The sequence below is a fragment of the Balaenoptera acutorostrata genome, chromosome 18 (genome assembly GCF_949987535.1).
Source record: "Balaenoptera acutorostrata chromosome 18, mBalAcu1.1, whole genome shotgun sequence".
Lineage (NCBI taxonomy): Eukaryota > Metazoa > Chordata > Mammalia > Artiodactyla > Balaenopteridae > Balaenoptera > Balaenoptera acutorostrata.
Genome location: NC_080081.1, coordinates 69,308,093 through 69,323,810, shown reverse-complemented (window position 1 = coordinate 69,323,810; position 15,718 = coordinate 69,308,093). Strand labels below are relative to the sequence as shown.

General features: G+C 37.8%; 1 protein-coding gene across 6 annotated transcripts in view; it reads left to right on the top strand.

Moving 5' to 3' along the window:
* The window catches only part of NBEA (neurobeachin), a 631,767-nt gene that overhangs the window by 613,451 nt on the left and 2,598 nt on the right, over window positions 1-15,718 (top strand). For all 6 annotated transcript variants that reach the window (XM_057532889.1, XM_057532888.1, XM_057532885.1 and 3 more), the window contains 6 exons: window positions 11-82; window positions 1,975-2,130; window positions 2,659-2,829; window positions 11,109-11,210; window positions 13,472-13,668; window positions 14,452-14,603. In XM_057532889.1, the coding sequence (XP_057388872.1) occupies window positions 11-82; window positions 1,975-2,130; window positions 2,659-2,829; window positions 11,109-11,210; window positions 13,472-13,668; window positions 14,452-14,603 (850 nt within the window). The remainder of the gene's footprint in view (window positions 1-10; window positions 83-1,974; window positions 2,131-2,658; window positions 2,830-11,108; window positions 11,211-13,471; window positions 13,669-14,451; window positions 14,604-15,718) is intronic.

Here is a 15,718-nt window from a genome sequence, read left to right as displayed (position 1 = left end):
TAATCTTTAGGCCTCAGAGGAGCTCCAGGTTACTCCTTGGATCAAGCCCATCATCTTCCCATTGAAATGGATCCACTCATTGGTATGTTAGCAACAAAAATACATTTTCATGGAGGCTGCCTCTCCGCAGATACCTACGTGGTTATTTATCACAGATGATAGTTGAATAATATTTTTTTCTGCCACAAATTAATGTGCGGATAACATCAAATTACCATCAAGGTGTGCAAATCATAACATGCCATCTAAGAATTTGTTGGTATTAAACTAATTATTTGTGGCATTTTCTTGGTATTTTAGGAGGTCATTTAGGTTGCTTCTAAACAACGCAAATGATTCCAAACTGTTCTTTCTTTCAGCCTCAACTCTTCCTTAACAACTTTATATTATTTGAAATATATAAGGACTCAAAGCTATTACTAAAGAAAACTCATACTAAAGAATTTCTTTTCTGGAAATCTCCATTCACTAGAGCTAAACATTTTTTTAATTAAAGATTTCATATGAATTGCAAACTCGGGAGCTATAACTATTTGCAGCAGATATTCCAAGTACTTTAAAATAATCACATACACATTTATTAGCTGTGTGATCCAGAGCAAGTGCCTTAATCTCTCTGGGCCTCAGTTTCATGTCTGCAAGATGGTTCCTAATCATGTTCGTTGTGCCTGTCCTCATGGGATCTTATGAGAACTAAATTAGAAAAAAATTGAACATGGTATGAAAAATTATAAAGCCATACACAAGTTACGGTATTTTTTTCTTAGATTAATCCACCCTACATCTTTGAACCCAGAAATAGGATGAGAGACAGCCATTTGGGTTAGTTCCTTATACTCCAACACAAAATAGCACTTACATTTCTTTGGGAGAATATACACTTCGGACAAGGAATATTTTTAGAGTTGAGGTCTAGCTGTTTCTCTGCTGAAAAGACATCGACAGTGTCACGTACAGCTGGAGTGTAACTGTGGAAAAATTAATAGCTGTATTCTAATTAATCAAGGACCAATGACATAGTTTTCAAGTGACTCGGGACGTTTGCTTTCCTTTTCCTTTGCTGTTTTTAAAATTATTTTTTATGTTTTACCTTCTCTAGTAATTACTATTATAGTGTTAGTAGATATCCACAAATAGTAGCACTTAGATTTAATTGGTGTTAGAAAGTGATGTTGCTCTTCTACATCTGCATTTTCTGTTTAAGAATTCAGCCCAGGGATTTAGCCTGAAAGGACGGCGTGGGGTAAGGCACAGGCTGGCATACAGACAGGCACCAGGGAAATCAGATGGTGTGTCTGAGTTCCTGACTTTATTCAGATTCAGTCCCAGTGCTACCCACTGATTCTCTGCCTGTCTCTTTCCTCCCCAGTCCCTCTCCCATCTTTCTCATTCCTCTCCTCCCCTGCCAGACCATTCTGGAAAGGCTTCTGTTTGTTGACAATCCAGGTCTTTAAAGCTGCTGACCTAAAGTTCCCTGAGGGGCTGCCTACATAACAACACCCCTCCCACAAATCCCTACTTTCTTCTTTTCACATGAATTGTAAATGCCATCAGAAAATGACAGATGGAGGCAAATATTAAGACATTTATTTCCTTATGTAACATACTTCATACAATGTTTATTCCTCATTATTATTGAACTTGTTGGACAATAATGAACTTGTGCAGGGTGAACAGCTATTGAATTTAGTGCATTTAAATATTTTTATTATGTTGTAAATTCACATCTTGAATTCCTCATATCGGTGGAGAACTTAAATTTCCAACAAGTTTTTAATATATAATATGGTTCATAAATAATCACTGCTACTAAAGAGTTTATATTTCTCATGGGGAAATGTTAAAATCTTAATAATCTTATAGCCTTAAGAACCCATTTCTAGGTAAATGAAGAATAAAGGAATTCCTTCTATAAGTGGTTGGTGAAACTCTTGTGGAATCTTTCTTTAAAGTTCTTTTTCTATTTATGTTTAGCCAATAACTCTGGTGTGAACAAACGGCAGATCACAGACCTTGTTGACCAGAGCATACAAATCAACGCCCATTGTTTTGTGGTCACAGCAGACAATCGCTATATTCTTATCTGTGGATTCTGGGATAAGAGCTTCAGAGTTTATTCTACAGAAACAGGTAAACTGAGCTATGAAATGCCTTATCCTCTTCAAAATGCCAATTGTTACGCCTAAAGCTTCATATGAAATCATACTTAATAATGTAGGCATTTTCATCTTGAGTGCTGAGATTCAAATTAAATGCTCACATTGTAAGTAAATGACTACTTATAATTTTATCCACTCTGAACTTCAGTGTGAGCTGAGCCCTGAGTTCATAGGACAACTGGGACTACGGTCCCCTTCCCACAAATCAGGTCCAATAAAAGACCTTAAACCTCTCCTTAGTCTGGCCCAACCCTGAAAAAAAATCATGATTGTGTTATTTTATGTTCTTTTCTTAAGAAGTCCCAAGTGACATTCTTGTATCACTTTTTCGGAAGCAACTCAAGAAAACCAAATCTGTAGCTAGATTTTGTTACAAAATTACCTTGTAAGTTTGCGGGTCTATAGATTCACTTTTCACAAATCTAGTAAAGTAAAGTTAAGCTTATTACCATTTAAAGAAAATAGCAAATGAATTTGATCTACCATTTCTGTGTTTCAGGGAAGCTAACTCAGATTGTATTTGGCCATTGGGATGTGGTGACGTGCTTGGCCAGGTCTGAGTCATACATAGGTGGGGACTGCTACATCGTGTCTGGGTCTCGAGATGCTACCCTGCTTCTCTGGTACTGGAGTGGGCGACACCATATCATAGGAGACAACCCGAACAGCAGTAAGTATTTGTCTAGAATTGTCCTACCAGACTAAGAACTCATTTAAACATGTTTTGCTCTTTTAATTTTCCTAATAGTTTTTGCTGGTGTTGTAAGGGTTTTAAAATACGAAAGCTTAAGCAGCAAACATCTATGTTGGAATGTGGCTATATTCAAAGTGTACAAAAGAGCGACCACTATAACCTTCAGCCTGAGGAAACTCCCAGATCCCCTCACATTGACCCTGTGCTCAGCAGCCCTTCCCCAGTCTCCAAATGTCCCCATCCTTCCGAAATTTCCTTCAGTGTCATCTGGTCCATTCAACTTCGTATGATTTCTCTCAGCCAAGTGTAGTCTCTCCCTTCTCTGAATTTCCATATGTTTTATTTGTGCCTCAAGAGGACACTTACTGCTTTCTGCCATGGGGTGTAGTAAATATCTGTTTATTTATTTGACAATGACTGAATACCCCCTTCAGATTAGGCCCTGGTGAGGCAAAGCTGAATAAGATGATTTCTTTGCTTGGTATGATTCCTGAGTGTTTTTTATTCAAAAGTGCTCCCGAAAATATCCTGTAGGAAAAAAATGGGGGGACTCCAGAGTAAAACAATTTTAGAAAACACCGCATATACTCTTACTTTCTATGTGAGCTCTGAAAGCCTTACACAAATAAAGCTGTTGATAACCCACAGTTTCTCAAACATGTTTTCCGTGGAACCTTTTGTTCATGGAAGAGCAGTTATTATTCCTTGGAGCTGCTCTTCTGAGGAAACACTGAAGTGGACCATGAGACCCTCTCTCTGCATCTTAAGTCTCTGGTTCCTGGCATAGTTGCACAAATAGGTTTTCAATAAATATTGTTGAATGACTGAAGAACTGGCTAAGACATTTCCTAGAAATAATTACTGTCTTTAATTACCAAGCTTTCAATAGTTCACATACACATGTTTCCTGTAAAATAGAGAATGGTTTCTGTAAAGTGTTGATAATGTCAAGTACCTAAACCAGGATTATTCTAATTATGATTCGTACATTGGGCACAGCTTTAACAGTACTCTAAAATAAACTGAAACATGAGTTTGGGAATATTTGTGATGAAGCAGAGGTAGGGATTTTCCAGGAATGCTGCACCTGCCACTGAAATACTATAAAAGTAGAGAAGAAAAGACGTGTACAGGACGCTGTGTTGTAACTACATGGCTGGCCCCTTCCAGCCTGTGAGAGAGCTCGGCATGGAAAGCTTCATATATATGTGTGTGTATATACATACATACACACACACACATATATATATGTATATGTATATACATATACATATATATATAAAGGTGGTAGGAGAATGAACTAGATGACCAGGTGACTTATTCTTGTTGCCCATAGCTAGAGGTGAAGAACATTAAATGAAGAAACTAAAAGTGTATTATGAAGTAGTGTCTCAGTGTAGATACTGAATAAGAGAAAGTGCCTCTGCTCTAAGTTGTGAACTAAGATGTGATATTGGTTTGAGGAAAACATGTATTCAGTGTTGCTTGATTTCCAACCAGCTCAACTAATTAGCTACCAATTCTACATTATACTGAATATCATACTCTAAATACTAGTAAATTAACCCCCTTATTTACTCTCTTTTTTAAAACCATATCCTTGAAAAAGGAAACTTCATTTTTAGCAGGATTTGTGTGTGTGTGTGTGTGTGTGTGTGTGTGTGTAAAAAATGTTTGGTCTACTTTATTATTACTAAACATGGTACATTATCACATGTATTTTATCTAATTGTATTTTTACGTATTTCCCAGTTTCCTTTTTTCCTTTTAGATGAGTGTAGTGTTCATAAGAAGAAAAGTTGAGTTAAGCAGCAGGGCTGTGTGGTATCTTCCGTCCATTATTAACACAAATTAGAAGTTATTAGACAGAAAAAAATTTTAAAGAAGCAGAATAGGGTTTTAAATCCAATTAATTAACATCTTCAAAGTGAAGCTCAAAAATGATGAAAATGATATTTCCAAAAAGAGAATTCATTTCTTAAAAACTACCATTTGGCAGCAGGGAAGATAATATAATGTCTTGCTATGAGGTATACGTATAGCTGACTCTCTTTGTTATACAGCAGAAACTTACACCACTGTAAAGCGATTATACTCCAATAAAGATGTTTTAAAAAAAGGAATTTTAAAGAAAAATGTTAAATTATAGTAATTATGTGTTCACTACTTTATTTTCTAATGATCTTTTAAACCAAATGATGGTTAACAGTTGATTGTATCTTTGTTCCATCACTTAGCAAGAAAAGTTAAATGTAATAATATTTAGAGTGTTTAAAGTTCCTTTCAACAGGAGCTATGTAAATAGAAATGTTTATGTTAATCCTTAAGAACAAAACTGTGAATACTGGATTTGTTAAAATGTAGAATTTTATTTAAGTTTTAAATAAAGACAAGATTATCCCTAAGACATTATTGCATAATATTATCCCTACAGTATTGCCTCCATTTAGGGGGATTTATTTTTCGATTAAAAACTGTTGTCATCGTTATGAACCTTAAGGACTTCCATAAAACCCACCCTGCCAAGACTTTCCTGGGCATTTAATGTGGGCATATGTAACGTGGTTCCATTTTATCCATTGTCCTTAACATAAAGGGAGAAATATGCTCTTCTAGATTAAACAGGATGAGTAGCTCAAGTATTAGTCAAGCAGCAAGCATGTATTAAATGCCTGCTGTGTGCTGGTACTACCTTAGCAGCTGGGAGTGCTGGGTAGTCAAATTCTGACTTTATGGGGTTTACAAAAGCCTATATTATGACCACGAAATTGCCTGTCCTGCTTGGAAGTACTGAATATACTGAGTATTACATGAGTCTTGAATTGCTATCAGATGATATTTAGTATCGTAACTGCTTGTATCTACAAAATGCTTAACATTACATCTTGGGCACAAATTGATGATTACGTAAAAACTGGTTTCAGCTTTTTGCCATGCGGATAGTAAAAATCATAATAGTAAAACACAGTAAAAAATAATAATTAGTCATATTTAGTATTTGATTGACTCGACTGATTTGTGACTCAGTCTGTGAAAACAGCCAACCTAGCAGCTCATGTAGGCTTGCCTAGAGAGACCGTATATTTTGGTCAGTTCACTTTTTTGCGAAGGCCGTCAGAGCACACACTGAATTGACTGTCACATCAAGGATCAGCCGTGGGTGTTGACACAGATGTAGTCCTTGCCATCAGAAAACTCACAAAATGAAAGGAAAGGGGGTTTTTTTTGTTTTGTTTTTTTCCTGTTTTATTTTATTCTAGCTACCAATTCACAGGTCAGAGAATCAGGCTATATGTTCTTTCTGTCTCATAATGCATTGCTACACAAGACCAAAAAGCTAGTTATATCTAAATTCATATTAAAGTGTGTGACACAATGCCCTTAGGTTTCAAGGGCTGTATCTATTAACCTCGACTTGAAGGGGGACGTCCTAGCATGAAACGTAATATACCAGTAGCTGTTAGAATTCAGGACTTGGTCTTGGTGTGGACATTGAATTCACTTTGGTGTTGAATTCGCTTTGTGTGTCAGAGACTGAATCATATTTATCCAGCACAACACCATAACGTAATAGGATTCATTTACTCACCCTATGTGCACATCACTAAAACTTCCTCAAGATAAACTCAGGTGCTTTAATATATGTATGTTTCTTTTGCATTGTCATCCTTATTTTTTAATGGCTAGCTCTGTTAGTGCCACAGAGAAAAAATAAGTAATGTTTGTGAATTTTTTTAGGTAGGTTTGAAAGAGTTAATGGTTTCATTGTGTCAAATATATTGTTGTGACTAACTTGGACATCTCATAAATAAATCTTTTTCTAATTATTTTTATAGTTTTAATGAATTTGCCGCAAAGACAATGAAAATGTGTAAGCAGATTATTATAGAGTTTTAGACCATAGAAGAAACAAGCAGAGGCTACCTGGCAGAGGTTCCAGTTGAATTATAGTTGTTTTATTAATATATTTAATGCTAATATTCATTGTTACTCTTTCAAACTTGTGACTTTGAACATAGACAGTTTTCTTGTAGATGTAAAATAGGCCCCTGACTAGATAACAGAATTGCAGAGATGTGAGGGACAGATGCTTTCATCTGAAACAGACTTTTACACAAATTCTGAAACTAATTTGGAAGTGATAAAAATTAATTTGCGCACTTTAATTGGAAGCAGGCTATCGCATGAAAGGAAGGAGAGCAGAGCAGGCAATTTGTGCTAAAAGCTGATTGAATTTTTTGTCAGGTAGGTATCTTGGACTTGGCTGCTTATCCTCCTGAGCCCTTCTTTGCAATATATTACAGCCCATCTCTGACTGGTGTTCTTTAAAAGGATCAATGCTATTCCTGTTGAATCCCTAGAGCCCCAAATTTCATTGATCTTGGGACTTGACATTTCTCATTACGTGCTGTAGCTTCCAACGAGATAGTCACAAGAGGGGCAAGTCAACATTGTCTCTTCAGCAGACACTTATAATACATTGGGACCTCGGCTCCAAATCCAATCGGCTTGTAAAGTGTGTGGTTTTAATGTTTATACCAGATATAACGTGCCTGATAGAGAGTGTGTTGACATTTTAAAAATCATAGCCACAGGAAACTTTGAAAGAGAATTTACTGTTCATCTTTTCAAATCAAATCTACAAATACGCGTTGAGTAATATGTATGACATTGTTATCATGCTTTTTCTATTTCACTTTTGAAAAACAAGTCTTCAGCTCACGTTTGAGCGTTATAGAAACTATGAAACAAGAAGCCCATTGAAAAGGAGATTCCAGCTGTGCGCACATCCCTTCCCTGGGCTCCCATCGTGTTAGCTTCAACCCTGGACACTGACCCTCCCGCCAGCCCCAACCTGTCACTAAACATCTGCCAAATCACATCCCTCGCTTTGTCTGCATCCAGCCTTCTTTTAGATCAACCATCCTGGTGCCCAGCTCCACAGCCACCACTAACCAGTGGTGTTACAGGGGATGAAGAAAGCGTGGACAAAGAATAGCCTGAAGATATTGTATATATATAATATGATATATATATATATATATATATATATATATATATATATGATGAGTTTGTCTCACTTCTCAGAGCAAGGAATCTTAACTAGGGTTTAGTAAATGTTAAACCTCTTCTCATTAACTTTGAGAGGAAGCATAGTTACATGTGTAATAATTCTTACCTCGTAGAGCTTTCTGAGGGCCAAAAGATAATGTCTATAATGTAGCATCCCTAACACGGGGCCCATTCTTCAGGAGACCTCTCAGCCCTCCCATTCCCTCAGCCCAACGTTAGGAGACATTATAGGGTTCCTGACTAAGAAGGGGGCTGCTTGCCACTCAGTTTCTGCTTTTCCTTCCCCTTTATGGAACTGAGGCGGCAAGGGTCTTTGTCCTGGGTCAGAAGCAATATAAAAAACAAGAGTGACTAATATGTTCTCGTGATCAGGGAGCCTCGGATCTATACCAGCGGGCTCTCTGGGCATCATGCAGAAACCTCTACCTCCTTGGGAAAGGCAGGTGGATTATACTATTGATTGGGGAAGGAGATGGTAGGACAGTAAGGTACTGTGGCCTAGATCCAGGTTCAGGACCTCAAGGGAAGAGATCTGCCCTGAAACAGCAGGGCTCAGAGGAAAATGTGGTCAGTGTCCTCTCTGAAGAAGAAAAAGAACAACTTAGAGTCAGTGAATAAATAGGTTCGTATCTATCTTCTATTTTTCATCAAGTACTCTGTGATTGTGTGATAAAATGAAACCGCATCATGGGACGTTTTCCAACCCATGGAATGTTTTTATGTGGATTACCTTGTGACCTGTGGAAAATGCAGGCCCGGGTGTTTCTGGTGCTTGGGCCAGAAACCTCTGCAGCAGCCCTCAGGTGGCTGAAGACACAGTACCTCAGTAGGAACTCCTCACAAACTAAGTTTTTCTGAGCTACCCCAGCAAATGTCTAACATAATTTTTTCAAAATAAATCTTGAAATCAGAGTAGTGATGAAACTGCTGCACCCTTTGAAATCTTTTGTTCTAGGATTTCAAGTCAAAAATCCATGATTTTTATATAGTATAAACGTGAATGAAAATACCTTCTGCAGTGATTCTTCAGTGACTCAGCAAAGGTCGCAGATAAAACCTGAATGTCATACATCATCAAGAGGTTCATTTTCCGACTCCCCCAGAACTGCACTGAGGATCGCAGAAAAACTCTGCTGTTTTTGTTTAGCTCCAATTCAGAAGAACCAAAGATTCCCCTGCATATTAGTAGTCCCATAAATGAGGTTGAAAATAATAAGAACCATGAGCAATCTTTACTTTGATCCTTTCTCTGAAAGCCACAGACTATCACACTGACAATGCTCTCCTTGTCAGTTCTCTGTGGATAGCAGCATCTAACACCTTTGTACTCTTTTTCATCATCCATTTTGAGAATATTGAAATATCTTGTGATAAAAATGAGGTGGAATCTGTTTACTATAAGACTTTTATATTTGGAATTTCCAAATGCTTGCCTGTAAGGAATCTCAAAATTGGACGTGTTTGTTCATCATTCATAGTAATTCCATCACCCAGAAAGCTCTTCTCCTGAGGAAATGACTAGGGAAGGAGGGCAGTGGTGCTATGGTCCTTAGAGGAGAGGTCTCACCTGCACCTCCCTCTGCGCAGGGCCCTTTAACCCGTAGCTACATCCATCAATTGTGATGTGACAGTGACAGAATATTCCTAGGATTTTGAATGATTGTTGGGGTGTGTGACATCTGTCCCTGACAATGAAATGAAATGTAGGGAATATGCTTTCCCCCTGCTGCAGGTTCTCCAACTCAAAACCCCTGAATAACATTTTATTTACTTTTCTATAGTTGAAAGAGGGAAACAGTGCTTTCAGAGGGGCCCTACAAAATCCCCTAATAGTTAAGTTTCACAGTTTATTCAAATGATCTGGGGGAATTGTAATGAAAAATAAAACATTTTAAGCTTTCTAAATCAGAGGTAAGCCTTTGAAAAACTTTATTTTCTAATATAAAATATATTACATACATAAGGAAGATTTTTAATATTTTTATACATTTTTTAAATTCCCTGCAGTAGAACTAGATTGCTTTCTACTTTTTCTGTAGCATATAAGGGAAAGGTTTAGAAAACTCTATATAAATTGTATTAAACATATAATTGCAGGATTTTTAATTCGTCCGTCTCTCCAAGAAAAAATAATCACTTAGAAAAATTAAGGATGATATTACACATAAAATCTTATCAATAATTAATCTTCATTTTGTCAGGGAACTCAGGGCATCTGTGAAGCATAAGTTTATAAATTATATAAATATGTTTCGGACAAATCTAGGACTGCTGACAAATCTAAAAGGATACTCTGCCAATACTCAAACACATTATAGCAAGATACATAAATTTAGAATAAAATGACAAACTAAGGTGGGCTTTCAGCTCTCCCTTCCATACTCCATCTAAGTAAGAAATGCCTCAAAAGCAGAATGGAGGCTCACATGGTGGATCTGAGGAAACTCACGGAAAACTGTGAGCAGTCCCTGGAGAGACAGAAGACCGCTGGGTCTGAAGGAGGAGATATTGGCAGAGGGGAAGAGTGTTGGGTGCCTTGCTGGGTAAGGTGTTTTAGTTGTGCGCTTTCTTCCCAGAATTTTCCACTATCTATTGATACCTTCCCTCCTGCCACGGTGGGGCAGGGAATGGGAGCACCAGTCCAGCTGCTCAGGGCTGCGGCATCACATCAGTGTCAAGGGAGGGGCTGCCCAGGAGGTGGGCACAAGTGCCATCCCTTTGACATTCACTTCCCCCACTGCCCCCTCTACAGTGGGGGCCAGGGGATTGCAACCCGGGAGGCAGCTCTCAGAAAGAGCAGCGTCGCTGAGACCAAAGCATAGGATGTTTTTCTGAGAGACAAGATGAGGGAGGGGTGGTTCAACCCCATCCAGAATATGAGTGCACAGAGGAAAACAGGCCAGCATGCAGGATCTCAAGCACCATAAAGGAAAGATCACAGACTCAACAACCAGGTGAAGCAGAATGGACAGAAGAGAAAATACGGAATTCTTTAAAAAGGCATAATATTCTCTAAGATATAAGAAAGGGGGTCAGAGAGGTTAAGTAACTGGCTCATGGTCACACAGCTAATAAATGCCCTTACTAAACAATGATTGCTATTTTAAACGGTCAATTTAATGGCATAGCTCTTCATTCCCGCCATTGGTCTGTAGTGACTCACCACTGCTGTTCCTTTGCAGGTGACTATCCTGCACCAAGAGCTGTCCTCACGGGCCACGACCATGAAGTTGTCTGTGTTTCTGTCTGTGCAGAACTTGGACTTGTTATCAGTGGTGCTAAAGGTCAGAAGACATTTCTTTCATTTTAGGTCTTTAAACACTATACGATTTTCACAAGTTAACCATGATTTATGATTTATTTCCTTTAGGAGGCTCTCCATAGACAAATGTAATCCCTAGGTTTTTTGTAGCTGTTTAGTTTTATTATTAATATTTGCTAGTACTAATATAAAATAGATATAAAATATTATGTAGTATTTTGTGTTCACCAGCATTCTAGCCAGAACACTGGTAAATTAAACTGCAGCACACCCATATGATGCAGTCATTACAGATAACATTTAAAAGACAAGGGGAGAGGACTTCCCTGGTGGCGCAGTGGTTAAGAATCCGCCTGCCAATGCAGGGGACACAGGTTCGATCCCTGGTCCAGGAAGATCCCACATGCCGCGGAGCAACTAAGACCGTGTGTCACAACTACTGAGCCTGCAGTCTAGAGCCCGCAAACCACAACTACTGAAGCCCGCGTGCCTAAAGCCCGAGCTCCGCAACAAGAGAAGCCACCGCAATGAGAAGCCCGCACATGGCAACGAAGAGTAGCCCCTGCTCGCCGCAACTAGAGAAAGCCTGTGTGCAGCTATGAAGACCCAATGCAGCCAAACATAAAAATATAGTAAAAAAATAAAAAATAAAAAAAATGAAAGACAAGGGGAAGATATCCGTGATGGTGGGGTCCATGGGGGGCCCAGGCTGCTCATCAGACACAGCCTTGGATCCAACCCCCTCCACAAGTCATTTTCTTCTCAAGGCTGGGGACTGTGTAGTGGTAGATGGGAAAGGAAATATGATGACTTAGTTCTTCTGACTTTTTGTGGAAAAAGTACTGTTTCGGGAAAAGTCAGGAAACTTGAATTCTAATTCTGGCTGAGATACCAATTCTCCATGGGAGGCTCCGGGGCAGTAAGGAGCCTAATGCTTAGGAGAAACTGAAAGAAAACCAAAGGGGCCGAGTGTGGTGAGGACACCATGGACGTAAGGAGACAAAGGCTGAAGAGGTGAGGGGCCCCCACGGCACAAGTATTTGCAATTTGTATTTTATTTTGAGTATAGTGGGAAACCATTGAAGTCTTTTAGCAAGGTGATGAGATGATCAGATTTGGTTTTTAGGAGCTTATTCTGGCTGCTTTATAGATAATGGGTATAATGCCTAAAGGTAGGGACACTGTGTTTTTGTATTTAAGAATAAATAACCCAGGGAGGGACAGATAGGATATTTTCAATAAATGTCTTTTAATGTCTGTTTTAGAAATAACATGTAATATCATTCTATTCTGTAAAGAAAAAAAAAAGAAAAAAAGGAAAGGGAAGGAAAACAAGAGACGCAGTATGCATAGGGAAAAACATTAATTTTCTATAGATGATGGTTGATACTAGAAGTGATTGCTATCTTTTTTTCTCTAACTCTTTGTATTTTCTGGAATGCACATCTGTTACTTTAGTAATCAGGAAAACATTTAGGTATAGCCTTATAATGTCACTTGTTTTGTAAAATGTGTATCTACTGAAATCAATTGTTTGAAAAATAAGAATGTAATTCATGCATGGTTTTATGGAGTTTTTCTGGGGATCGTGGGGGACAGGTAATACCAAACTACATTAACCAATTATTTGTATGAACTTGACTACTGAATGTTTTATCTTAAAATTTCCACCTGAGAAAAAATAAGTCACTCCCCATACTACTTTTACATTCTCGCCTTACTCTTCATTTATTTAAAAAAGAAAAAGTGTTCCTACAGTCTGAATTACTTGATTCCTTTTCTTAATTTTGCCTTTTACATTTTATATATAGACTATAGAAAGGTAAAACTTATTATTTGATAGTATTGTATTTATGTGGTACAATTAAAATTTTGATGATACTAAAGAAAATTAGTGATTGTTTTGATAATTCTCCTGAACTTTCTAAAGAAAAATTTCTAAACACATATTAAGAGAAGACTTCGACATACAGTCTTTTATTCTCATGTAATGTATGAACTGTATCCTTTTTTTAATGAATATTATCTCATGAAGGAAAAGAACAACTACTGACCTAGATAAAAAGTTTGGAAGACACGTGTGTGTTATGTAACAGTTCTCTGTACTTGTTCTGTTGAAATCTAACATCAGTGCTTGGCTCTTGCCACCATAGTTCTTTTCTTTTCTACCTTCTTTCAACAACTCTGAGTGTATTATTCAGGTACAGTTGGCAGGTGTGTGGGAGCTAATAACGTGACTGGTCATCACCAATGACTCTGGCCTTGCTGTTCCCTGCTCTGCAGAGGGCCCTTGCCTCGTCCACACAATCACCGGAGATTTGCTAAGAGCCCTCGAAGGACCAGAAAATTGCTTGTTCCCACGCTTGATATCTGTCTCCAGTGAAGGCCACTGTATCATCTACTATGAACGAGGGCGATTCAGCAATTTCAGCATCAATGGGAAACTTTTGGCTCAAATGGAGATCAACGATTCGACAAGGGTAAATCTGCATGTTCCATGCTAACTGGGGACCTAGCCAAGAGGTTAAAGATTGACTATTTTACATTAAATGACTCATAATAGAATTTCTCTGGTATCCAGGTAAATGTGTGTTGGTTTGTAAAAGCACATAAATTCATGTTGATTGATGCTTTGAACAAACCCAAAGTTCACTTAATCCCAAGTAGTTAACTCAGTGAATTAGACTTTGGAGGTGATGGCTGTAGTTTGATTAGAGGTTAGACCCTTAAGGAGATTTTTCCTAATCTCTTACAAACAATTGTTCCCGCGTTGCACTCCCCTGACATTAAAAGTGAGTTTATTGTCAAAGAATCTTATCTTCTGAACCCTAGACCAAAATTACATACCAAATTGCCCATCACTCGCAAATGAATTATAATTGCTGGTTTATCATTATTAAAAACAGCTTTTAAATATGCTTCTGCCATTTGTTCTAAAAGTCTTGACATAGGTAGTATTCAGAACTTAACAAAACGTCATGTTACTTAATTCTCAAGTTCTTTCTGGATTAGACTGATAATATTCTCTTTGGGACTTCTGTTATTTTGTAACCTAAATTGGTTTTAGTAAGATCCTTTGTTTATGTAAGAACTTTGATGAATTCCACATTGGAAAGTCTATGGATTGGACTTGAGAAAACTTGGACAAGTGGCTAAACGTAGAAAATAATGACAAGGGACTTGTATTAAGTGCCTTTCAGTAGTGCCCACTGATCTTTTGGGAAACACCGAGAGAAATGGTTGCTTTTCTGCCTTGTCCAAAGGCCATTCTCCTGAGTAGCGATGGCCAGAACCTGGTGACCGGAGGGGACAACGGTGTGGTGGAGGTTTGGCAGGCCTGTGACTTCAAGCAGCTGTACATTTACCCCGGATGTGATGCTGGCATTAGAGCAATGGACTTATCCCATGACCAGAGGTGAGCCATGCTGGGGAGAAATGTGATCACTCAAGAACTGTCATTGAAAGTTCTTAACATTTTACCAAGGGTGAAACCTGCCGTGAAGAAGATTCCAGCATCCAGATGGAAGAAAGACTAGTGCAGAAAAGGGTAAATTGAGGAGAGGAGTAAGTACTGTAAGAAAGGATTCTGGTAAGAAGGAAACAGAGGAAGAGAATAAGGGGGAAAAAAAGAAAGAAATGGGTCTGAAGAAAAACAGGCGCATCTAGACACTGCCCAAAATGTAGAATTATCCCCACCAACTTCTCTGTTCTCACATCCTTACCTGGTCTCAGTCAGGCCTGCCTGGCTTACATTATGTGAAAGAAACACATATTTTTTAGCAGAGTCTTGGCTTGAGGCATACATCTAGCTAAATGCAGCCAAATGCAAAGTACAGACTACAGCTGGCCTCTGTTTTAAAAATACGAGGCACTTATTACTTGAAACAATCTCCAACACACCCCTCCCCGATTTTCTTATTCACATATCTGCCATTTATGTTATTTTGTGGTATTTTATGTATTTCCCTAAGACACTATAATCTTTTCTTGGAAAGAATTGACAGGAATGTTAACAAAGTAATATGATTTTCTATTGTTCCTCAATTTGCAACAAGATTTTGTTACTTCCTAAAGTTTGCCTTTGGGTTTATTATAAAGTGAAAAGAATAATTGGAATATAAAGTCTAAATTTCTAAATTTAAAAAATAAATTAAAACTCTATAATCTTAATATGGTAATTTCTCATTTTTTGCTATATATTTAACAGAAATAAGAAAAGCTTATTAACCGACTTATTTCAACTATGTGTATATTCTTTATAAGAGTATTGGTTTTAAAACAGTATGAATGTTAAGGCTTATATGATAAATTTAACAAAGCATCTTCACACTATAGTAAAACAGTACTGAAGTCATCAAGAAAAGCAATGGAATTTAAGTTAGTTTGGGGAGGGGGTATTTGATCTGCAGCCCAACCTGTTTTAAAGAAAATTTAAGCAGATTATTATTAGAGTGTTCCAAAATGCTGTAGTCCGTATTCATAAATGGGAATGGTTTACCATGTAATTATTTTATATACATGGGTGTTTCT